Source organism: Palaemon carinicauda, chromosome 13 (genome assembly GCF_036898095.1).
Source record: "Palaemon carinicauda isolate YSFRI2023 chromosome 13, ASM3689809v2, whole genome shotgun sequence".
In the NCBI taxonomy this organism is placed as follows: Eukaryota; Metazoa; Arthropoda; class Malacostraca; order Decapoda; family Palaemonidae; genus Palaemon; species Palaemon carinicauda.
Window position 1 is genome coordinate 27723814 of NC_090737.1, and position 24903 is coordinate 27748716.

Sequence of the window (24903 nt, forward strand, 5' to 3'; positions counted from 1 at the left end):
GGAGAGACACACTTTCACATGACACCAACCACACAAGCCATCATACTGCCTGGTAGACTGATGCTGAGGAATTCCTCAGATATCTAGACAACCTTTACGCAAAGAAGTATTGGGTAGTCTACAGGCGTACAATCATAGCAAAGATATAGCTTGTGGTAGGTGTTGAAGTGGGTTGTCTGTGATGTGGAGAGGATTCTTTTGGAGGGACTATCAGGAGCTGCAAAAGGTTTGGAGACCGTTCTGCATAATGCCATAGTGGAGCTAGGAGAGTCCTTGAGAGGTTGACCGATGTTCTAGCCTTCTCGAGTGCCCTTCTTTAGATAATGAATGAATGAATGATTTAAAGTTTTCAGGCATCCTGACATCTAAGGTCAATGACGCCGGTAACATTTAATTTATGTATACAAAAATACAAAATGAAATAAAATAAATAATTAAAGAGTATTCAATTAAAATCATAAAAATTGAATGTCAGAAGACCTGCTTCTGAAAGAAATTTAAAAATGCCACTTGCATGGTAGGACACATCATTTCCAAGAATCTTGGCAAGGATGAACCTGCCACCCTCACCTCGAGCCTCAAACAAATATCTATTCCGCAAGTTGTTATAATTGGGGCATTCGGTCAACAAATGCCTTACTGTTAAGAGGTACTAGACAGTCGTCACAATACGGTTGGTGTTGGCCCTTCAGCAGAAACTCATGTGTCAACCGAGTGTGACCAATACGGAGACGATAAAGAGACGTCTCCCATTTTCGGGGCATCATATTATACCTCCAAGGAGATATGTCATTTGTTACTTCCCTCATTTTATTGCCATCTTGACTATCCCATTGCTGTTGCCATTTATTGCAAACCAATTTCTTGATGTCAGGTAAGAAATCAATACAGGGAATGGGATACCTTCTTGGCAGCAACTCGGATGCAGCCTCCTTAGCCACTGGAATCTGCCTTCTCATTCCCGGACACACCTACATGTGCTGGAACCCAACAAAATTGAACTGTTATACCTCTCCGTCCAATATGGAAGAGCCATTCTAAAATCTTTAAAACTAGAGGGTTATTAGAATTAAAAACTTCCATAGCTTGAAGGACACTCCTTGCATCACTAAAAATTGTAAAATTACCCTCCTTCTCCAACGCTATTTTCTCAATAGCGGTTAATATGCCATACAGTTCGGCAGTAAATATGGAAGCGGTCAGAGGAAGTGCACCTCTACAATTAAAACCATTACTATGTACTCCAAATCCAACGCCAGCATCAGATTTGGAGCCATCAGTATAGATAAAAGTTGATCCTCTATGTTCTTTAACATGTTCATTAAAAAGAGACCTGGCTTCTAGGTCTGACATATTCTTCTTATCTCCAATAAAATATTTACAAAAAGATATTGCTGGTAACTTCCATGGAGGTGTTGATGATACCTTGAATGGAAGTACTGTACCTTATTTCTAATTATATCCAGGCTATTTAATAATCGTTTCACCCGAAAGCCATAAGGTTGAGGAGATTTTGGGTGCAACTCAAAGTATGATGCGTGTCTTACAAGGCTTGCAGTCTGAAAGGCTAGAGAGTTAGGGAGTCTTTGCAATCTAAACCAATACCGAAGAATGGAAGACATTCGGTAAAGTTCTCTAGATAAAACAGGAACGAGACGTAAACGTTGTTACCACAGAGCCTTGGGGTCTAGGGCTGGGGAGCAACGGCAGCCTGAGATTCAGGAGCGTTGCGAACAGACCCCTAGTTGGAGGACCTCGTAAAGTCGAGACTTTGTTGGCTACAAGGCGATCCAAAGTCCATTCGGTATACCTTATCTGAGATGCTGTGCACAGATTGTCAACGAGCACATTCTTCTAGTCTGGAATGAAGCGGGCTGATAGTGGTACCGAACGGACTTTGGCCCATCTTGGTGTTTACTGTATACTGTTAGATGGGAAGAGGCTACGAGCAAGTTCCTTCTTGCTTGTCTATGTAGTGTGTGGTGTGTTGTCCATCTCATCACTGAGTGGTCTGTTAGGAACCGATGAGGCTGCTGAAGGACCGGAAAGTTGGCCTTCATGTCTTAAGAGATTTAAGTGAAGGTACTTTCGGACTCTGTCCAGAGGGCTGAGGTCGTGTGGTACAGCACTATGGTCCCTCCTCTCTTCTTTTTCCAACTCAAGTGTTTTGGAATGGGAGTCGTTCTCGTTTCGAGAAAGTCTTGTGGAGATTGGTGTCTAGAATCATTCCCAGATACACCAGTCTTCTGGGAGGGAAGTAGGGAAGACTTCCGTAGGTTTACCCTGATCACTGGATCTTGGTAAAAAGATTTCAGAAGTTCCAGTGTTAATGCAAGGTTGCCACAGAGGAGAAAAAAGCTGATCCTGTGAGACCAGGATGGGTGTGGTGGAAAGACCAAAGCACAGTGCCTTGAACTGGTGTTTCTTGTTTGTCAAGATTGAATCTTCCAACCTTTCTAGATGGATGGTTTGGACCTGGGTTTAAGTGTCCTTTAGGTCCAGTGTGCAAATGAAGACCTGAGGTCTTAGCCCTTGTTCGAACTGCAACATGGTGTGGACATTGACTCAAAGGGACAGCTCCTTGCGGATCTTTTTGCATGGAAGATTGTCGACGCTGGAGTCTTGACTCGTGTCGTAGAGGATCAGGCACGATACCCAGTGTAAGAATTCTTCTCTGAGAGAGAATTCCTTTAACTAACAGAAGAAAGGCAATGCTTAGCCTTACCATGTGCCCTGATGGGATTGATGCTATTCCTTGGAATAGAATCAATCTGGCGAATGTTAATCAATGGCTAACCGTTGGGTATCGTGATTACTGTGCAGTTGGAGGGTGCTCGCAAGTAGTTCCCTGTCAATAAGCCGTTAATGAGGGGTGATGAATGTTTGGCGATCACTTTAGTGTGATGGCGAACTGCCAGTAGTTAGAAGTATGTTGTATACCTTCTGATCTAGGAAACTACAGGAAGAGGTTGACTAGTAAGTTCGAGTCACGAACTGCTGGTGAATTGCTGATGACCGATGAATCGGTGGTCTGTGAGCCCATGGTGAGTTAGAGATCAGCAAGCTGATTATGGTCCCCCCTGGTTATTGACTAGCAATCGGTGATTGGAAACGCTAGCAATTGGAGATCGTTAATCATTGGAGGGACTAAAGGTCAAAGATCAGCATTGAGCTAGAAATTGGCGATCTGTTGATCGGCAACCTAGCGATCAGCAAACTGTGAACTAGCCATCAGTAAACAGTGATCTAGATATCAGTCTGTCGATGCTTTCCTGTTTTCTGCTGGTGCTCTGTCAAGGAAAAAGAAACTTCAGAAGAGACAGGTACCAAGGATTCCCGTTTCGATTCCCCTTGTAGGATGGAATCTTCGGGATCTTGAATCCTTCTGTGAAGCCTTATTCCTCTTTTCCCGGTGGCAATGTTTATGTGTTTGCGGGGAGGAATGGGGCAATGGTGACCTGTCCAAAAAGTTTTATTCCTTTTTATTGACTATTGTGCGAGTGTAGGAGAGTACTGGAGTGATGGCACACAGGATAATGCTGGTGCTTAATATCTGCCTGGAGAGCAGGCAAGCGGTGGCTCTTAGGCAAGAGCTGGCGCATTGGATCTGAGACCGTAACTGCGCAGGAGAGTGAGGAAGAAAGAGCGCTGGCGCGCAGTAAGGCACTATGTAGTTTTGTGCATTCTCCCTAGAATGTGCCGAAGCGTGTGACTGGTTGCGCAAGGGTGGGTGCATTGGCGCATGCGTGAGAGTACTACATGGAGACTGCTGGCGCACTCGAGATTATTGGAGCGGGCACGCGCGAAGGCCATCGGCGTGCGTGCGCAGAAGACCGTCGGCATACGTGCGCGGAAGACTGTTGGCGCGCGCGGGAGACCATCGGCGTCCGCATGCGGAAGAAAGTCGGCGCGCGCGTGGCAGACTGTTGGCGCGCGTGCACAAGAGCATTGGCGCTCGCGCGGGAGACCATCGGCACCCGTGCGCGGAAGATTGTCGGCGCGCGCGAGCAGAAGACTGTTGCCACGCAAGAGCACTGACGCTCGCACGCGCGGAAAATCATCGGGGCGCGCCCGCGGAAAACCATCGAAGCCCGGGCGCGGAAGATCATCGGCGCGCGCGTGGAAGACTGTTGCCACGCGCAAAAGCATTGGCGCACGCGGAAAATCATCGGCACGCCCGCGCGCGGAAGAGTGTCGGCACGCACGCGCACGTGCGAAGGTAGCGCTAGTAGGTTGGCAGGTCAGCTGACAGGACGATCAGGAACTGGGATGCGCTCTTTGGAAGGGGGAGCATCCACCGATGGGGACCGTAAAAAGGTCCGCATTAGAGTGCGGGACTGAAGACCAAAAAGACTACGTTGCAGCGCAAGGTTGCGCTGGTAGATCAGCTGGCAGGACGATCAGGAACTGGGATGTGCCCTTTGGAGGGACGAGCATCCACCAATGGAGACCGGAAAAAGGGCCGCGTTAGAGTCCAGGACCGAAGTCCACAGAATAATTTGCAGCGCAAGGTTGCTCTGTTAGGTCTGCTGCACTGGTAGGTCTGCTCGATCCTCTGAAGGGGTGTCTCTATGAGTGGCCTCTCTCGCGAACGAGATAGGTGAATACTTCGTAGAAGAGACTTGAATACACCTGTTTTGATGCCCATGTGGGCCGGTGGATCAGCAAGCTGACCTTTAACAGTAGCAATCCTCCAAAGAGGAGTCTCTATGACTATGATTGGCCTCTCTCGCGAACAAGAGAGGTGAACACTTGGTAGAAGAGACAAGAAGACGCCCATTGAAGGCCGGTGGATCAGCAAGCTGAACAGTAGCAATCCTCCGAAGAGGAGTCTCTATGAGTGGCCTCTCTCGCGAACGAAAGAGCTAAGTACTTCGTAGAAGAGACTTGCCAAGACTGTGCTCTGCCCCTAAAGGAAGAGAAACTCAGCAAGGGGGGAGAGAAGTCTGGGCAAAGGCAGCAACAGCAGTTGGAGGCGATGAATTCATTAAGATATGGGAAGTTCTCCCTCTGAAGGGAGAAACAACCTCACACCTGGGGAGGAAACTTCCCTCGGAAGGGAAGTTGTCCAACCCCTGGAGGCGAAGATCCTTTAGCGTTCTAAGATGATCTGAAGTGCTGGTCATGTTGTCACAGGAGTACTTCTAAGAGAAGTGATGACACCCATGACGACGTCCTCTGAGGGACGGCAGTGACAGTAGATTCCCCAGGCATGAACAGAACAGCTCTACTTCGTTGGCACTCTTAGTCGAACGAAGAAAAACTGCATAGTTAACTGGTAAAAAATAAAATTAATTATTTAACAGAAATTCCCTAGGGAGGAACCCCGAGGGAACAACATAAAATAAGTATTGCGCCGAAAATAAAATGAATTACCTAACAAATTCCCCAGGGAGGAACTCCAAAGAGGAACCCTGAGGGAACAACGTGAAATTAAGTATTGCGCCCTTCCTTCCCCAGACAACATCCACGGGAGAAGGGGGGAGCGGAGAAACTGTGATAAAAACAGAATTACAATTATCTAAATCAGCTAAGAATATTCACTAATAGTGAGAACTACTGATCCTCTGAAGGGAAGTGTTCTCCACAGAGGAAAGCTGAAAAGTTAAAATACAATTATAATTTCACTAAAAATAATTGAGACAAACAATCGGAAGAGCAACCTAACCCGTGCACGGGAAAGGAGCTTCCCCAATAGTACACTGTTGTTGTAAAGGTGAAAGACCACGAGAAGAGAAAGACCGTAGTCAAACTTTGTGAGGCCACATTCCCTTCGCTCAGAAATCCATGTTTTCCGTAGGAAAAAAGGAAAAGGCGAAGACAATAGTTGAATGAAGAGGGTCCAGGCGATGAAGATTCCCCTGTGGCGGCCGAGTTAATGGTTATATGCCGACGGGAAGACCGATGGACCAGAGGGAGAGGTTGTTCCCCACGAAGTGTAACTGTGCTGGCCTTGCTAATCATAGCAAGCGTCGTTGTCGTATATGTATCACACACACAGCACAAACACTGAAAAGGAAACTTATCACATTTCTATACACATATATAATAATAAACATAAAGAATGTTTTCATATATATACAAGTATAAGAAAAAGTAAGTTAAAAGACAAAAATTAATGGCAGTTCAGAATAGGCGAGGAGGGAGAGAGGAAACAACAGCTCTCGATCCGAGCCAAAAGTAGAGACTAAATCACAGGTGTGTGAACCGGAGTGGTAGCAAGCTACCCCCCCTATCCCCACTAACTAGCGGTGTGGGTAGTTAACCCTCGCTAAATTTTAATGGTTCGTCATTTCAGCTCCGCCAAAAGTATAACCCCTAATAAATAGCGTGGTTTGTATTCCAGTTACGGAACAACTATTTATTAGGGGGTGACTCACCCATTAGGAGGGTGGACATCCCTGCCAAACTGGCTTTTTGGCTACCCAGGAGCTCCTTATTTTGAATAGGTAGGTACCAAAAATAAGGAGTCCCTACACCTCGCTAAACCTTGCTACTCTGCAGCCTACGCAAGCTATGTGTTGAGATATGCAATGTGACTATCAAGGAAAAAGTTATTCAAAGTCTTTGTGGGAAAAATGTTGAAACCAAAACTTTCCCAATAACACCTCGCCAGAGTATGGGGACACAACAGAATTGACATAATACTACTGTAAGTACACAAGTTAGCATGGTTTACCTGCAGTGGTTTGAGGTCAGCTTATGCAGAGAACCCAGGCTGCTGCTTTCCCCACGAGAGGGGAGGGTGAAGAAAAGAATAAGAACCAGTCATACCTTTTCATTCACGCAGACTAAAACTGGGTAACAGTGCCCTTAACCTTCTGCTACATACTTAATATGGAGCTTCAGGTATTATACCAGCTGTTGAGCAGCCAACAAAGAGCCGATATAGAACGTATTGAGCCTTGTGTGGGTCACGTCTTGCAATTAGTAGGCGGTGAACGTATTTTGATGTTTCCACACCCCAGCCAATAGAACCTGCGTCACTGGGAAGTTTCTTTTGAAGGCCAGGGACATAGCTATGCCCCTGACATCGTGGGGTCTGGGGCGACATGAAGGAGGAGTGTCTGGATTCAGGGCAAGGTCTATAACCATGCGAATCCAAGCAGAGATGGTATTCTTGGTGACCCTCCTCATATTCCTCTCTGTGCTGATGAAAAGTGATGGCACACGGGGACAGGCTGTTGCTGTTCTTTTGAGGTAAAGCATCAAACTTCTCAATGGACAGAGTAAGAGATGGTCAGGGTATTCTGTTACAGAGCGGAAACTCGAAATCCAAGAGACGAATCGGGAATCCGTCACCCCCAGATTCTGAGTCTTAGCAACAAACTTGAGGACAAAGCAGAACGTTACCTCTCCCCTTGAATGGGCAATGTCGTATGAGAGACCGTGAAGTTTACAGACTCACTTGGAAGAGGCCAAAGATAGCAGGAACACCATCTCCTAAGTCAGGTGGCAATCGGCTGCCAGGTGTAGAGGTTTATAGGGAGGTCTCTTCAGAGATCTGAGAACTCAAACCACGTTCCAGGTCTCACTTCCAACTGAGGACAGGTAAGTTAGTAACTCCATATGAGTAAGGAAAGTTCTAGAGGTGAGAAAATGTCTATTCCATTCAGCTTAAGGGCGAGGCTTAAGGCTGAGCAATAGCCCTTTACCTCTGACACTGAAAGGCTTATTTCTTCCCACAAATACATGAGGAACTCCACTACTGCTGTAATAGTGATATCGAGAGGAGAGATACCCCTTTCACAACACTAACCACAGAAGTAGTTCAACTTTGCCTAGTAGACTGCTGCTGATGATTTCCGCAGGTATCCAGACCTCCTGTTCACAACTTGTTGTGAAAATCCTCTTGTGAGTGAGGAGATGCTGGATAGTCTCCAGGCGTGTAGTCATAACAAAGCTACGGCCTTGTGAAAGATGTTGGCATGTGGTTGACTGAGTAGATCGGGTCATGGAGGGAGTTCTCTTGGAGACTCCGTTAGGAGCTGCTGAAGGTTCGGGAACCATTCCGCATGATGCCATAGTGGAGCTATAAGGGTCATTGAGAGGTTGTAACACCGTTGTTGAAATGCATCCTGCCAGAGTCTTGGGGTCTGGGACTCGGGAGCAGTACAACGGGAGCTTGAAGTTCAGGGCCATTGCGAAGAGATTCAGTCGGAGAACTCCACTAAATCAAGACTTTGTTGGCTACTAGATGATCCACAGACCACTCGGTACTCACTATCAATGATGCTCCCCTCAGATGGTCACTGAGCACATTCCTCTTTCCTGGAATGAAGCATGCCGATAGTGGTATCAAGTGAATCTTGGCCCATCTCAGTATCTCTACTGCTAAATGGAATAGGGGCTGTGAAATAGTGCCTCCTTGTTTGATGTGGCCACTACTGTGGTGTTGTTGCTCATCACCACCACTGAGTGGCCTGTCAGGAACTGATGGAACTGTTGAAAGGCCAGAAAGACAGCCTTCATCTCTAGGAGATTTATATGGAGGTATTTTTCCGACTCTGACCAGAGGCCTGAGGTCACGTGGTGCAGCAAGTGCCCCCCCCCCCCTTTTTTTTTTTTTTTGAAGCTTCTGAGAACAGCATCAAATCTGGGGGAGGATAATAAGATCTACGATCTTCCACAGATTCTCGTCAGACACTCACCATCCAAGGTCCGTCTGTCCCACTGGTCCCATGGGGATCAGGGTGCCCGGGGAGTCGAAGGCTTGACTTCACCTGGACTTGAGCTGCCACTGGAGAGATCGAATCCTGAGGCTGCCGTTAGGGACTAGACGGGCCAGAGATGATTGGTGCCTGAGGAGACGTAGCCATGTCTGGGCTGGTAGTTCTTGTCGTATAAGAAAAGGTCTAGTGACCTTTCTCAGCCTCATTATCCTATAGTCTGATGGGAAGGCTTTGCGGAGACTGGTGTCTAAAATCATACCTAGGTTTACCAGTCTTTGTGTAGGAAACAGGGAGGACCTCGAGATTTACCATGATCCTCATATCTTAGCAAGTTTGTCTCGGTGTTGAAGAAGGATTGACATCAATTCTGCTAGGATTAGCCAGTCGTCCCGATAACAGAGGAGACGGATGCCATTCCTGTGTGCCCAAGGTGACATGACGAACATTGATGAAGAGTTGGGGTGCTGTGGAAAGACTGAAGCACAGTACCTTGGACTGGTATTTCCTCTTATCTACGCTGAATCTCAAGTGCTTCCTTGAAGACGAATGGAATAGGATCTGGAAGTAAGAGTCCTTTAGGTCCAGTGTGCACATGAAGTCCTGTGGTCTTACTGGTTGGCTGACAGTGTCTGCCGTCTCCATGCTGAACGGAGTTTGTTAGAAAAACTTGTACAGACCTGAGAGGTCGATAACTTGTCTCCAGCCTCCAGACGCATTTTTCACAAGAAAGAGTCGACTGAAGAAGCCTGGAGATTTGTCGAGGACCTCATGGAGAGCGCCCTTCTTCAACATGGCCTGGAATTCTGCCCGGAGGGCTAGCTCCTTTGCTGATCCCATTGCAAAGGAGTCTATCGACACTGGATTCCTGATCAGAGGAGGGAGAGATAAGGTGAACGGGACGCAATACTCTGACGAATCACGGAGACTGTCCAGGATTCAGCCCCGAGTTGCTTACACCTGTTCCAGAAACTTTGCATGCATCCCCAAATGGTGGACAAGCGGGGGAGAGCCTATCCTAGTGTTTATGACCATGCCCCCTCACTCTAGAATATTTTCCTCCCCTGGAGGACTTTGTGTCTTTCCTGTCCTTGATCAGAAAGGGCTTCTCAGATACCATCTACTTTGCTGCCGTCTTGCTCGTCGAGGTCTTGGCTGGATTAGATTGCTGAGGAGCTGGTGATTTATAGGACCTGGATGTCAAGGCCCTAGGGAGGAAAGACTCCTGGTGAGACTTCCTCCATCTCTCAGCAGCCTGCTCAACATCTTACAGCTTGAAAAGAGAGGATCCTTCCAGAGAGGAGTTCCTGAGCCTGGAGATCTCAGCATTAGGGACCTGCTGATGGAATCTCTCAGACACTGCATCAGGACGTTTCAAGATGGAGTTTGCCCACAAGTTTGAGATTTGGTGGGCAAGAAACTCGACGGTGCAAGTGACTGAGAGTAGGAAGGTTTCCATAGCCTTCCTGGTACTTTCTTTGGAAAAATCCTCAGTCCGTACCAGGATTCGAGGGTCCCCAACCAAAGATCAAGCCTTGAAGTAGCCTGCACGACATACTTCGTGACTTTCTCCTGATTGAGGATCTCTGCTGCCGAGAAAGAGACCTGACGATTGGAGTCTCTCTCTATAGAGACCCACTTGGTTAGCTCTTCCAGAGAGTGGCTGAGTGCAAGAGCGGGACAAGGCTTGTCAAAGATCTCACAGTACCTCGTCTGCTGGACTCAAGGAGGTGGGAGGAGCTTGGCGGAAGAGCCCGAATGCTGAGAGGAGAAATCAGAGAGCTGTTGAGCCATCTTAACCCTAGCACTCTTCAGCCCCTGGGACCAGGACAATGCTGCATTGGCCTTAGAGGGCTTCTGAGTGCCAAAGACACAATCTAGGACCGTGTCTTTGCCCTCTTGGGAGGGTATCTCTGGGTCGGAGAACCCGTTGAGAAAACTGATAAGAGTTAGACCTTGCATGAAAGCATGTTTTGACTCTTTCTGCTCCCCCTCTGAAGTGGGACTGACAGCAAAGTCTCCTTCCTCCACCCCTGAGAGCTCATCTCGGGGTGGGTTGTGGACATCCCTAGAGTAGTTGACTGGTCTTCTGGGTTTGGATGTCCTCATAGAGAACTTTGAAAGAGTTGGAGTACTTCAACTCCTTGCGGGGAAGAAGGTAGAACTCTAACATCAAAGGCTTGTTGGTACTATCCTTCTCGATTCCTACTGGAGGTGGAGAACTCTCCGAACGAGGGGAGACTTCCTCCGAAGGTGGAAGAGAGGAGGTTTGTCCCTCGCGAGGCTCCCCTGGCAGAGATGAGGAGGGTGAGCAACAGGGAGGAGTACCAGAAGGGATTAGCCTACATGGTTTCACAGGGGTCAGCTTTCCTCTAGGAGATGTGACAGCATCCGAGACTCCTCTTTTCCTCTTCAGGAGTGAAGCAGCTGAGGTTCTATACCCGGACTCTGCTGGTGCCGATGGATTTCGGAGGGCTGCAGAGACCTCTGAAGAGCGTGAGGAAATGGCAGACCCGAAGGCTTGCACCACTGCTCTGACCATGGCACCAAACCAGGGCTGCTTGCTGACACTGGCGCTGTCAAAGAGATCCCCTGAAGTGAAGAGGTCCGAAGGTTCCATTTGAGGAGTCTCTTCCAGAGCTGGATGACACTGTGGGTCAGCCTTTGAAATCTGAATCTTGAACTCCCTTATGGAGGCCTTTCCCTATATCCCCAGAGGTTGCACTGTAATGCATATGTGGGGAGGAGAATGGAGCGACAAAAATATGTTGGAAGAACTCTTACCTTTCCATTCCTTTCTGTTCTTTTGATGGCGCGTCTTCCTTGAAGTCGGAGAGACTGGTTCTGCCTGATAATGTAAACTCTGTGCTAGGGGAGGAGAAACCTGCTTGCTCGATGGCGAGCGCTGATGAGCTGGCACACGTTAATGCATTGGAGATCGTGGACGCGTTGGGCAGTACTGACGAGCGGGAGAATGCCGGTGCACTGGAAAGCGCTGACGAGCTGCAGCACGCTGGAGTGCTGGCACGCAGGTGATCACAATCTGGCAGCTTAGATGGAGAGCAACTGCGCTGATGAGCAGGAGAGCGCACACGAGGATGGCGCGCAGGTGAGTGACACAAGGTCACACGGAGAGCAGGCAGTTGCCGAACTGGAGTCAGGAACGGAGACGGCAGGTCAGGAGGACGGCAAAAAGTAGAAGATTGGCGCGTAGGAAGATCTGGAATAGGGATGTGGGCTTAGAAAGGGCGAACATCCACCATGAGGGATCGCACTCGATCCAAAGGAGAGTCGAAGGACTTGTGGCAGCCTCATCAGAAGACGAAGGCCGAGGGCCAATAGACAATGGACGAGGAGGCTCCTCTACGGAGGAAGGCTTCATAGACGAGGCTGAAGAGCCAGAGGCGCCTTTTCACCGATGGTGAAGGCACACATCTTAGGCGAAGAGGAGAGCGATTATAACGAGAACGATGACGCCCTCTGGGGGCCGGTGGATCAGCATACTAACCTCTAGCAGCAGCAGTCCTCCAAAGAGGAGTCTCTATGATAGAACTTCCCAGAGGGAAAGAATCACTCGCAGGAGAGACCGGATGAAGGACTTTGCTTCCCCCTCGAAGGAAGTTCGGCGAGGGGGGAAGCGCAATCAACAGCAATGGCGGAAGATTCTGAAGGGGTTGGGGCGTCAGCAAGATGGGTAGCAGATGACGCCTCTGACACAACAACGTCGACGTAGGCAAGAGGATCCACCTCCGACATCGACGAGGGCTGCATACTAGCACCACGGCGAAGGAGTTGCAGCAGATTATACTTGGAGGATGGACCTAGTAACCCCAAGGCTGACCACACCTAGAAAAAAGGAGAAAGAGACGTGGACTCCCCAAGGGACCGAGGACGACCAGGAGTTAAAGGCCCTGCACTACTACTTGACAGTCTCTTGGAAGAAACCGAACGAGCAGGAGCTTTGGAGGAAGGTTGGGAGGTGGAAGCAGAAGCCTTGGGTTTTTTCTGCTTTGAAGAAAACTTCGTTGCAGAAGAATCCCAACTAGACTTCTTCCACCATCGTCCAAACCCTTCCCACATAGAGGCACATTACTCCCGACACTCATTACACTTCTTATCACTATCACACCGTTGACCTCTGCGGAAGAGACAAAGTGTGTAAGGACAGGTGTCTGCAGCAGACATGAAGGTATTGCTGGGCCAGCCTTCAAGTCCAGGGCAGATGCGCAAGATAGGCAGAAGTCACCACACACTGAAACAGAGAGAGTACAAAAAGCATTAACGGCAGTCCAATTATTAGGCAAGGATGAAGAGCATCAACGAACGTTCACCATCCGCGCCAAAAGCTAAGTGGGCTCATTCACGGGTGTGTCAGTGGGAGGGGTATCTAACTACCCCTACCCCTCCTGCTAACTAGCGGGATGGGTAGTTAACCCTCGTTAAATTCTAAGGGCTCATCCTTTCAGCTTCGACGAAAGTAATACCCCTTATAAATAGCGTAAGATTGTATTCCAGTTACGGAACAGACTTTGAGAAGAACAGTTATAAAGCTAAAAGCAGATCATCATACAATCCTATCGATGGAGGCATGTTTATTTCAAATCTTTTTAAAGGGTTTTTAATCACTTTAGAAGGATAAGGGTTAATGCCAACAATTACAGAACATTTACACTTGTGATGACAATAATAATCCACTTTTTGCAAAGGAGAAATCATAAATTTTTTAATCAATTTGTTTTCCTCCTAACCAAACAAACCTGAGACATTCATTAAGAGTATGACTACAGCAAACTTGAAATTGGCTGTTAAACTTTTTCACAAGGTAAACACAGATGGCTATCAGGTGGCAGGTAGTGCAACAGGGTATTTTCACTTTGATCCATGACTTACACGTTGGTTGTGACAGGCAGTGTAACTTAAAGGTCTCAGGTTTGTATGACTGAAATACACTGTACAGGAATTGATCCAAAAATTTGTGATTTGTTGAAATTCGTAATACAAACCTTCGACCTTTGATAAGACTCGTCCACTAATTTGATAATGGACTTGTGTTGGGCTAGATGCCAGCTCTTGGACAAAAATTCATCCGTTGATAATGACTCGTGATGTACGAGATGTTATGCAGTAAGCTCATCTTAATGTGGAGGCCGAGGCTCATGAGTAGTCAAGGGGTCAATCGTATCTGATGCCTGGTCAAGGGTACCAGAGGGTCCGCTAGAACGACCTGAAGACTCATGCAACATCCCTAAGGGGCTCGAATTCCTAGATAGGAAGACCATTGGAATCTCCTCCACAGCCTAGTTCAATCCTGTGAAGGGGAATATTTCTGAGCTCTTCAGTCTGATATTTAGCTAATGCCTGAGTGACAACCTTTTACTATAGAAAGAAACTTCCTTGGTAAAGGAATGAAAAGAACCATAATTCTTTTCAGAGTCTTAGCCCAGCAAAGTATCCCTACTAAGATGTCCCTCACAGAAGAATGGTATTTCTACTGGTACTCAAAGGAGAAACATCGACAAAACCGTATGCCACTAGATGTAAGCTACTTCAGAGCCATCAAGGTACCCTGATACAGAAATCATCCAAAGACTTGTTGATTACTTGATGAACCAGGAAAGCGGGCAGATGAGCTAATGGCTCTAGAATAACTGGTGTGTTGAAAGGTGACCCAAATGCTGCCAATGTCCCTAGTAGAGCAGTTTACAAGCAGATCTTCTAGAAATAGAGTTCTGGATGATATGAGAAGCAAAAGAGTCCTTCGATATCCTTAGTGTGAGGAGCCTTTCCACCATACACAAATGTGAAAGGTCACTGATCCTACTCCATGCTCCCTGTGAATGAGTGAACACTTGATCCTTTCCTCTAATTGGAATAGATCTTGCACACAAATCTGTCATGTTATTGTCTGCCCTGATGTGTATTTGCTAGCCCAACTGCCAAGGGTGAAGGAAACAGAACCCCTTTGCTGGTAGACATAAGTCATAAAGGTGGAGTTGTTATTCTCTAATGCTAACGGGTGACTAACAAAATCTCTTGGGGAGATAGTAAAAACATTGCTTGGACTTTCAATACATTGAAAGCAAGTGTTTTACTTCTATGAACCATATTTCTGTGTTCATGTACTCTAGGTGTGCCCCATCCTCCTTGGATTCGTCAGAGAATGGCAGGATCCCTGGAGGAGGGGATCGAGTGAAACTCTCCTTGAAAGGAAAAGTCAATCAGTCACCAAGCCCATCTTTCCATGTTTCATGTTCCACTGGAAACAGAAGGAAGGGAAATTTTTGGCTGCTTACCAGTGATACTTACAATAAACATGGAGCAATTACTGGTTTGGGAGCCAATGTAGAATTTCCCCATGACGAAGGAGGTTTCAAAGGACATTGTTACTGTACGTCAAACTGTACAGTAACAATGTCGTTGATGTTCTTGGCCGTGTGCCACATTCCTTCGTCTGCTGGAACAGATATTTGATGTGTTATGAGCATCATCAGGTCCTCCATTTCTACCAGACCATGCATCTGCATTACTGTACTTATTGAATACGGTTCACAGATCATGGTAAAAGAAGGTCAACTACATCACTTCTGGAGCATTACCTACTAGACAACAATACGACAAGTCGATTGTCGGGAAAATCCTAAGAGGTGAGTCTTGATTGAGTAGGTACTAGGTAAGTAAGCGTAAACAGAACACTCGAGGTGCAAGACAGTCTGAATCTCTGGCTGTGAATTGAGAACTAAAGCCTAGACGACAAAAAAAAAAAAAATGACTGACAGAAGGATTGGTATCTAGATGTATATATCCTTCCTCTTAAGTGAGTGCAAAGTCTTTTTCCTGATGGCCATTTGTAGGGTACTTGCCATCTGCCTGATGGCAGACCATACGGTACGTCTTCTTCCCTTTGAATGAGAAGAAGATCGGTCATCAGTCCCTAGTCGACTTTCCCACCGGAAGAGTTAACCGTAAATACATAGAAAACCGTTTTAAAGACTTTGAGTGTGTTCCTCTTACTTGTGTCCCTTCAGGATCTCCAGGCCTTTGGTAAGGTGGCTTCTGTGTCAAAATAATCCTATTCCTTCTGCCAGTTTGGAAATTTCAAGCAGTGGGTTGAAGCAAGAGTAAATTACTGTACCTAACAAAAGGTGGAAATGGGAGCTGATTGAATGATCCTGGAAGCAGTTTCTATTGTAATAGACTCTAGATCCAAGAACAAAATGTCCCTGTGCCTGACACTTAATGGGATTCCTGTTGTTGTCGCTGCAATGACTAAATTGATACACAGTTGTGAAGGAGTCTCAGGAATGTCTCAGGACGTCAGAGGGACAATGGCAGCTGTCGACGTCCTGATACTAGGTTAGGTTAGAAGACAACATTGTAATTATCCTTGCTACATTTTAGTATTTCATACAAATTTGATGAGTGTTACCGATGATATAAATATTATATGAGCTGTGCATTTTTCCCACTGGTTGGGATGTTATAAAAGTATACCTACACTACCATGAGGGTAAATATATGATACTTTAATTACCAGCGAAACTGAAATTCGCTATGAGAAATGGACGAGTGCTGGCTAATTTGGTATTTTTCTCTATATGTTAAATAGGGGCTGGGGCATAATAACTTACATATCGGTAAATTAAAATGTGAAGTATATCTCTCACTCTAAGTCCATTGTTTACATCTGGGGGACTGACATTGAATTACTGCACATGCGTTGCTTGCATTCGCTTTGGACAGCTTTTCTGTTTTTTTGTATGACGTAATCATTACCTGACTTCTTAACCAATTAAGAGCTTCCAAATATTTATGCCCAAGTTCCCGGATGTTGTTTTACAACAGCCATTTTTTTCCATCCTTCCCTTCAGTTTGAGTTAAACCACCAAAACATAAAGACGTCTCCAAGAGGGAATTTGGGGGAAGTACAATGTATTTCAAAATTTAAGAGTAATTTCATCTATGCCGACAATTGATTATGATGAAAATGCTCTCCATTCAGTGTAAAGCTTTTGGTTACTTAAGTGAAATTAAAAAATAACCACAAAATATGGCCTCAAAGGTCCGATTCTGACTTAATTTTTCGGGAAGACCAGCACATTTTTACTGCAAAGCTTCTGTAAAGATTCCCAAGACAAAAATTAAAAAAAAGAGACAGTGAGGGTTGAAGAGCTAATAAAACCGGGGGTAAAAAGTAAATATCAGGAAAGGTTGAAAATGGCATATGACGAGGTGAGAGTAAGAGAAACTGGTAATTTAGAGGAGGAGTGGAAGTTAGCAAAAGAAAATTTTGTTGGGATTGCAAGTGATGTATGTGGCAAGAAGGTTATTGGAGGCAGCATGAGGAAGGGCAGTGAATGGTGGAATGAAGGAGTGAAGGTAAAAGTGGAAGAGAAAAAGAGGGCTTTTGAAGAATGGCTGCAGAGTAATAGTATAGAGAAGTATGAAAAATATAGAGAGAAAAAGGTGGAAGTAAAGCGCAAGGTACGTGAGGCAAAAAGGGCAGCTGACCCGAGGTGGGGTCAGGGACTGGGTCAGTCATATGAAGAGAATAAGAAGAAGTTTTGGAAAGAAGTGAAGAGAGTAAGGAAGGCCGGCGCAAGAATTGAAGAGACAGTGAAAGATGGAAATGGAAGGTTGTTAAAAGGAGAGGAGGCAAGGAAAAGGTGGGCGGAATATTTTGAAAGTTTGCTGAATGTCGAGGATGATAGGGAGGCAGATATAATTGCTGTTCCAGGTGTTGAGGTGCCAGTGATGGGAGATGAGAATGAGAGAGAGATTACAATAGAAGAAGTGAGGAGAGCACTAGATGAAACGAGAGTAGGAAAAGCATCTGGTATGGATGGTGTGAAAGCTGAGATGTTGAAGGAAGGGGGTGTGACTGTACTTGAATGGTTGGTGAGATTGTTTAATGTGTGTTTTGTGTTGTCAATGGTACCAGTAGATTGGGTCTGTGCATGTATTGTACTCGCTGTTCGGGGATTTTGACAGGAGACATCTAAATGGTGCGAGGCCTCTAGTTGTGATTTATCGCGCCCCAGTATTATATCGACACCTTATACAGGTGAGCGAGCTGGGTTCAACCTGGCATTCCCATGCAATTTTTTCTCTGGTAATATATAGCAGTTATATACCTTAGAAATAGTGCTAAAGGAGCATTTCACTGGGCGACGCGGGTCTCTCGCCCAGAAATAGATTTTTCCTTCGTCAAAATCCCTTATTTGAGATTTACTTTTAGTTTGTGACCTGGGAAGGGGGGTCTGGGGGGCTTGCCCCTGTCTAGAGGTTGTGACCTGGGAACTACTGTACTAGGTTAGGTTAGGTGGGTTGGTTAGGTTCTGTACCCTTTTACAAATCTCAAGTGTTAAATAATCACGTTTTGGCCTGTTTTCAGCCACTTACATGAACCATATATTTTCCCCACTGGTTATCTTAGGCTTATTTTGCCTTTTAGACCATTATTATGACATTTCCCCAACCAATAAACCCAGGTTTCCCACTGGGGTCCCCCATAACTATCTTTATATAAGGGGGTCCAAAAATTCATGAACAGGTGATTTGCCCCCATAATAAAGGTAAAAAATGCATAAAACACAAGATAGCTTGTAGGAAAATCATATGGTTCATGTATTTGGCTAGAAATCAAAGTATCATATATTTACTGAAAAAGATATGGTTCCTGCATGTTATTATTATTATTATCATTACTAGATAAGCTACAACCCTTGTTGGAAAAGTAGGATGCTATAAGCCCAGAGATCCCAACAGGGAAAATAGCCCAGTAAGGAAAGGAAAATAGAATAATCTAAGAAGAGTAACAACATTACAATAAATATTTCCTATATAAACTATAAAAACTTTAACAAGAGGAAGAGAAATAAGATAGAATAGTGTGCTCGGTGTACCCTCAAGCAAAAGAACTCTTACCCAAGATAGTGGAAGACCATGGTACAGCGACTATGGCACTACCCAAGATTAGAGGGTATTATTGTACGGTATTACAGGGCAATGTAACCTATGGAAAATCTACTTTTGTCTATAGAAAAAATTCCGCTCTCTTCGAAAATGACACTCAATCCCGTCGCAAATGAATAGTTTCAGAAATATAAATATATATATCTATATCCAACGATAATGGGGGACCCCCAGTGGGAACTCGGGGTTTTGGGTGGGGAAAACATACTGGGGAAAAGGTAAATAATGATAAAATAAGCCTTTTCTTCTCTATACATTACCTTCTTGGATAAACCGATGAAAAAATACGGTAATATTGAGCTGAGCAATCTAACATTAGCAATGTTAGCGTAACATGCTAACATTAGCAGTGCTTTTCATTTATTTTTTGTCATTCTACGTGAAGATTGTAGACGTTCTCGTTCGTTCATTTGTACTTATCAGGTTTTGGCCTTCTGCTCATAATCTCCTTCCCCCTGCGCATAGACTCCTCCTCCACCAATAGGATTACTTCTTCTCTAACTGCCAAATTTATATTCGACTTCACCCAGTTTATTCAAGTATATGACTTGATCCAGTATACCTACACCATTCCTTTTATGTAATACCCTCGTATACATATTACGTTTGACCCCAGTATTACTCGTTTCATTATCCGAAACCTTATAAAATCACCCCATTTTATATTCTCATTAAATATCATTTATCATACATTGCATTTTATCTTGCTATATTACTTTTATACATTTTGTTATTATCTTGTCACACCCCTATTTTACATAAATACTTAACTCTTAATAAGTTTCCTATTCTAGTTCATTCCTGTTTACTCTCTTGACTCTGTTGTTTTTCCGTTAACCAATCACGAATTCATATGTATGGAAAGTTTGCACAGGGGGTGAGTGTTAATATTTCCCTACCCCCTTCCCTTATCTCTTCATACCCCTTCCAACAAATCCTTTTCCGTGGAGACCTTTGTCCTAGTCAGGTCTTTGTTATTTCAAGTGAGGATTTTTTTCGTATTTTGCGATGGAGGAAGTTATAGAAACTTGTAACGGCTCCAGTATTCCCTACCAAAATGCATTTGCTAAATTTCATGTCAATTTTTTTGATACGTCAGCCAAAGTTGATAATTTCCTTAAATCAAATAATGTAAGTATTCTAACGTTTATTATGTCCCAAGTACTGTTCCTTGCTATCGTACGCAGTTAAGATGTCACAGTGTTAACACACCCATGACCCACAAGTTTCGACGTCTGGGTCATAAAAGTAAGTCATTAATTTCTTTAATTTTAATGTTTTTAGAGTGCGCAGCTCAACATTACCTCTTGTCAGTACAAGTTTGTGACCTGGGAAGGGGGTCAGGGGGCTTGGCCCCAGCTAGGGGTTGTGACCTGGGAAGGGGGTCCGGGGACTTGTCCCCGGCTAGGGGTTCTGACATGGAAACTTCTAGGTTAGGTTAGGTTAGGTGGGTTTGTTAGGTTTTGTACCCTTTTATATATTGTGTAAACGGTATATGGAAAAATGCTTTAAAATACACATGCTCATATTAGCGTAGCATTTCTAACATTAGCAAAGGCAGCATAACATTGGTAACGTTGCGTAACATTGCTAATGTTAGCGTTCGCACTATATACGTTCTTGATTGTAAAGTGACACGGAATTTGAACAAGTCCTTATATTTAAACATTTTAACGGAAAATATATGTTTTACTGTAGAAAATGACGTGATATAACCGGTTTTCACCTTCATTTCAGCCGTAATAACAGCAACCAGTTCGGCTACCTAAAGTTAGTCAAACTGGTTGTTCTGTTTGTTTGCGACTGAAATGAAGGTCAAATTCGGTCAAATCAAGTTATTTACTACAGGAAAACATATATTTTCTATTCGAAATAAGAATCTGTAATACAGTAAAACTTTACCGACCCCTTAAGCAAAGAATTGTTTCGTATTCAGTGTTGTGAGATGTATGACGACAGAGGAGAATATGTAAAGAATAGGCCAGACTATTCGGTGTGGATGTGTGTAGGCAAAGGGAAAATTAAATTAAACTGATCATATGAAATATACTGTATGTCATACTGGCTAGGTCTTAAATAGAACATTGTAGGCTATCCTTAGTAACACAAAGGCAACATATTTAACTATATCTAAAAATCCATCAATGAAAGTGACGTAATAGCCTGAGGTAGGACAGACTACGAAAGTAGACAAAGTTGTCTTTTGTTGCTCTCAAGACATTACAATAGGTTTATGGTAACTTGCTATATCAACAATAATGACATTTTTATATATCACAAACACCAGTGACTTCACACATTACCTTGCATTTTCTTGTCAGAATTTCCCCCAAACCAAGACATTTTGATAGATTAATGCACAATTACGTCAACAACAACAATAAATGACTGTGTCTGTGACTCAGTATCACAGAAATGTTGCTCTTCTTCTTCTTCCTCCTTTAGTTCTCTACCAAGGCCACAACATAACATATCATTATATGTAAAAGAAACAGTGTGTGTATTATGGCTTTGAGAAGGATTTAATATGATATAAATAAGGTTTGTAAAAGGAATGTGACTTTATCTAACATTTATTCCTACATCTATAACCTGTGGACATCTAAAAAGAAGCGGGACATTCAAATGTAAAGTTTGTGTCCTTGTATTAAACAAATGAATATTTCCTTTGCATAAAAAATATTTATGCTTATAATTCTATCGTGTGCCCATATATTTCCTTTTCACGTAGGATAATAATTAAAACTTATGCCAGCATCCATAATGCCCGGTGACCCAGAACAAAGCGGGGTATTCAAACCATCTCGATTTTGCATGAAGATATATCATTAAGAAAAACGTTTACATCATCAAATACTGAAATAGTTTTTGGATGTAATGTGATCAGTATATCTTGAAGAAAAAGGTACTGATGAATGGAAAGTATTAAAAAGTGGGAAAATAAGCATTTAAAACCCCATTTTAATTCTAAAAATTGCATGGGAATCCTCGTGTTTTTTCATAACACTGAAAATAGCTCCTTGCTTTTTTTCCTCTCCTTCCAGATTTTCTACTTTTTAAGAATCATAAACTATTAGCTTTGTTTTATTTTCATTATAGATTACTCTTAAGGGGAAATGTTGCATTGAAAATAGAAAATCGTAATTAAAATTTACGTTTGTACTGTATATTGTATAAAACATTACCTGTAGGATGTGTATTGATAGTCCTCAAGCCATCATGCTTGAATGCAATAGTCTTTTTGTTTTTTGTCAAACTAGGCGTGTTTTTTCTTAAACAATTGCAATTAACGTTTATATCCCATTTACCAGTCAAAGGTCTATTACTTTGCTTTTGCATTGCCAATTTTCATCAACAAATTTACTCATCTTTTAACCTTTTTAGTTCCTTTGAAGATCAAGAGTCTTTCCTGGCTTAAGACCATTTGAATTAAGGATTTTTCATAATTCTGATCATCCTTTACATTCAGATCTTTCACGGACAATCCATCCTGTTCGTAATACTAGGCATGCAGTTAATTCTAATAATCAGGCCGTCTCTATCATAAACTTCAATACTAGGCTACACAGTTTTTTAGAAGTTTTATTCAAGCAGTGACCAAGTTGTGGAATGATCTTCCTAATCGGGTAGTTGAATCGGTAGAACTTCAAAAGTTCAAAGTTGCAGCAAATGTTTTTATGTTGAACAGGCTGACATAAGTCTCTTTTTACAGTTTATATATGAAAGATCTGTTTTTTTTTTTACTCTTTTTAAAATATTTTATTTTAATTGTTCATTATTTCTCATATCATTTATTTATTTCCTTAATCCCTTTCCTCACTACTTTTCCCTGTTGGAGTTCTTGAGTTTATAGCATCTTGCTTTTCCAACTAGGGCTGTAGTTTAGCTAATAATAATAATAATAATAATAATAATAATAATAATAATAATAACAACAACAACAACAACAACAACAACAACAACAACAACAACAACAACAACAACAACAACAATAATAATAATAATAATAATAATAATAATAATAATAATAAAGAAAAACGATGTCTCCAGCTATGTCACAAACATCTCCAAATTTTATTTACTAATGTCTTGCAAACTCACGGAGTTGTGTTTTCTTTTCTTTTTTATATCTGCCACTCGGATCGCAAAGGTATCCTTCAGAGATAAATGGGAAAATATGATAATTATTTAGAGTTACTAAGCACTTTGAAATAATATATCGATAATTATTCTTGACTGAGAAGATATATGTTTACACAAAGTGATATGAGTCATTGCTGAATGTATATGTGCACGCAATTACCTCCGCCAACGAAGTTGGAAGGAGGTTATGTTTTCGCCCCTGTTTGTGTGTTTGTTTCTGAACAGCTTCCTGACCACAATTTTAATCGCAGATTATTGAAACTTGCATGGATTAACTGTTATGTAAAATGCTGGAAATTATTAAATTTTGGAAGATCAAAGTCAAAGGTGAAGGTCACGGTCAAGCAAAATGTCTAATCCACGTAACCAGCCGTAAGTTTGGACATCGTTTTCACGGACTTCGAACTTGGTTCATATTTGAGTGTATGAAAATCCACGCTAATTTATACATGTTAAGGTCAAAGGTCAAGGTCGAACAAAAGTTCGAGAATTAAGCTGCCGCGGCGGAGGTCTGCGCTCTACTGAGTGCCCCTTTAGTTTAATTTGGTTTACTATGAATTCTTTTCTTCTCGCAGCACAGCCATTACTGTGTCGTAGCTTTTGCCAAAGAATAAAAAAAAAAAAAAGTAGGAATAAACTGTATTGAAGAATTTCCTTATTTTATTGTTGGGAGAGAAACCGTTTTTCTAAAAAAAGAAAAGAAAAAAATACCAACGAATAACAACAAAAGATATTAGTCTTCTTTAAATAAGCTAAGTACCGTTGTTTTCTTCAAAGTTAGCGTCTAATGAAGCCGACAATATCTGTTGGGGAATAAAAACGTCCCTTTCACGACTCTTACTTTACGTCTGAATTTTACGGGTCCCCAAGATAAATGTCTTGGATAAGCCTAGAGAGAGAGAGAGAGAGAGAGAGAGAGAGAGAGAGAGAGAGAGAGAGAGAGAGAGAGAGAGAGAGAGAGAGAGAGAGAGAGAAGGGCAGCTTCACATCGGGGTTTAATGTTGTAATTTCTGTCTATCGATTTGAAAACTGTTCAGCGAAATAAGTACCCATTTTTTCAATATGAGATTGCAAGATATAAATGTTGAAGGGTCCATTTTGGTTATCAGCTCCCAAGAACAAATTATATTTCGGAGTTAATCTTTCTTTCTCTCTCTCTCTCTCTCTCTCTCTCTCTCTCTCTCTCTCTCTCTCTCTCTCTCTAAGAAGAAGAAGAAGAAAGTGGACGCGGTAATTGTGTTCGACGCGGACGACTGTTGTATCTTATGAAGCGAGAATGCCTTGATAGATTAAAACTTGGACAATTTGAAAAAAAAAAAAAAATAATATTAATCTGTGAAAATGGATACAATTTTGATAAGCTGTTAGAATGCAGCAAAGTAACTATTTTGCTTTAAGTGAAATAGAAAAAATAATTTTTAGTATCTTCCCCTGTATAATAAAGAACAAGTATCTGGCTATATATAAATATCTTTCTTTCCTGTCACGCTGAGTGACTTGAGAAACCAGAGTCTCCTACAAATGGCCGAAACTGCTGTGTTGTAGCTAGGATAGGGATAGGGGGTAGGGAGGGTTGAATCTCTGTTTATGTGTGCCTATCTAAATATTTAGCCGTTATTTTGATGAGTCGCGTTCACTAGTAGTCAAATAAAAGATAAGTAAAAGGCAATTGTTTAAAATTCGCTTTTCAAACCCTAAACTGAATAACCGATAATTTATTTTTCTCTCTGGATATGCTTACACAATTTAATGACCTATAGAAATAACTACGACTCAAATAAACTGCTTCAGCGTTTAAAAAAGGAAAAAAAAAATACATTAAACCAGAAAGAGGAAATATACAAGAATTACCGTAGAATATTCCAAAGGTGCCAACTTGGGTTCGTTGACAGTATAGCTTTCTCTGGTTCAGTCTTTTGCCAAGTGCAGGAGAAGGAAGACGAACGAGAAACAAACTCTCATTGAGGTTCTAAGAAAACAAAAGAGAGACGCAGATAGACTTTTAACAAGAGCAGGACGTATTATGTAAGTTGTTATTGGTAATATACTATTTCTTTTATTAATACACTAAAAAGATTATTTAATTTGTTACCAAAACTCAACTCTGATGGTCTCGTGC

At 43.1% G+C, this 24903-nt stretch overlaps 2 protein-coding genes across 4 annotated transcripts in view; one reads left to right on the forward strand and one right to left on the reverse strand.

The window, feature by feature from the left end:
- The window catches only part of LOC137652245 (charged multivesicular body protein 1a-like), a 35320-nt gene extending 14226 nt beyond the window's left edge, over nt 1–21094 (reverse strand). The window contains exon 1 of the mRNA XM_068385487.1: nt 20945–21094. Within this exon, the coding sequence (XP_068241588.1) occupies nt 20945–20984 (40 nt within the window). The 5' untranslated portion in view covers nt 20985–21094. The remainder of the gene's footprint in view (nt 1–20944) is intronic.
- Nucleotides 21095–24694: 3600 nt separating this feature from the next.
- The window catches only part of LOC137651911 (glycine receptor subunit alpha-2-like), a 24813-nt gene continuing 24604 nt past the window's right edge, over nt 24695–24903 (forward strand). For 2 of the 3 annotated variants that reach the window (XM_068385120.1, XM_068385118.1), the window contains exon 1: nt 24695–24809. The gene's annotated coding sequence lies outside the window, so the exon portion shown is untranslated. The remainder of the gene's footprint in view (nt 24810–24903) is intronic. The other variant, XM_068385119.1, reaches the window with a different exon arrangement.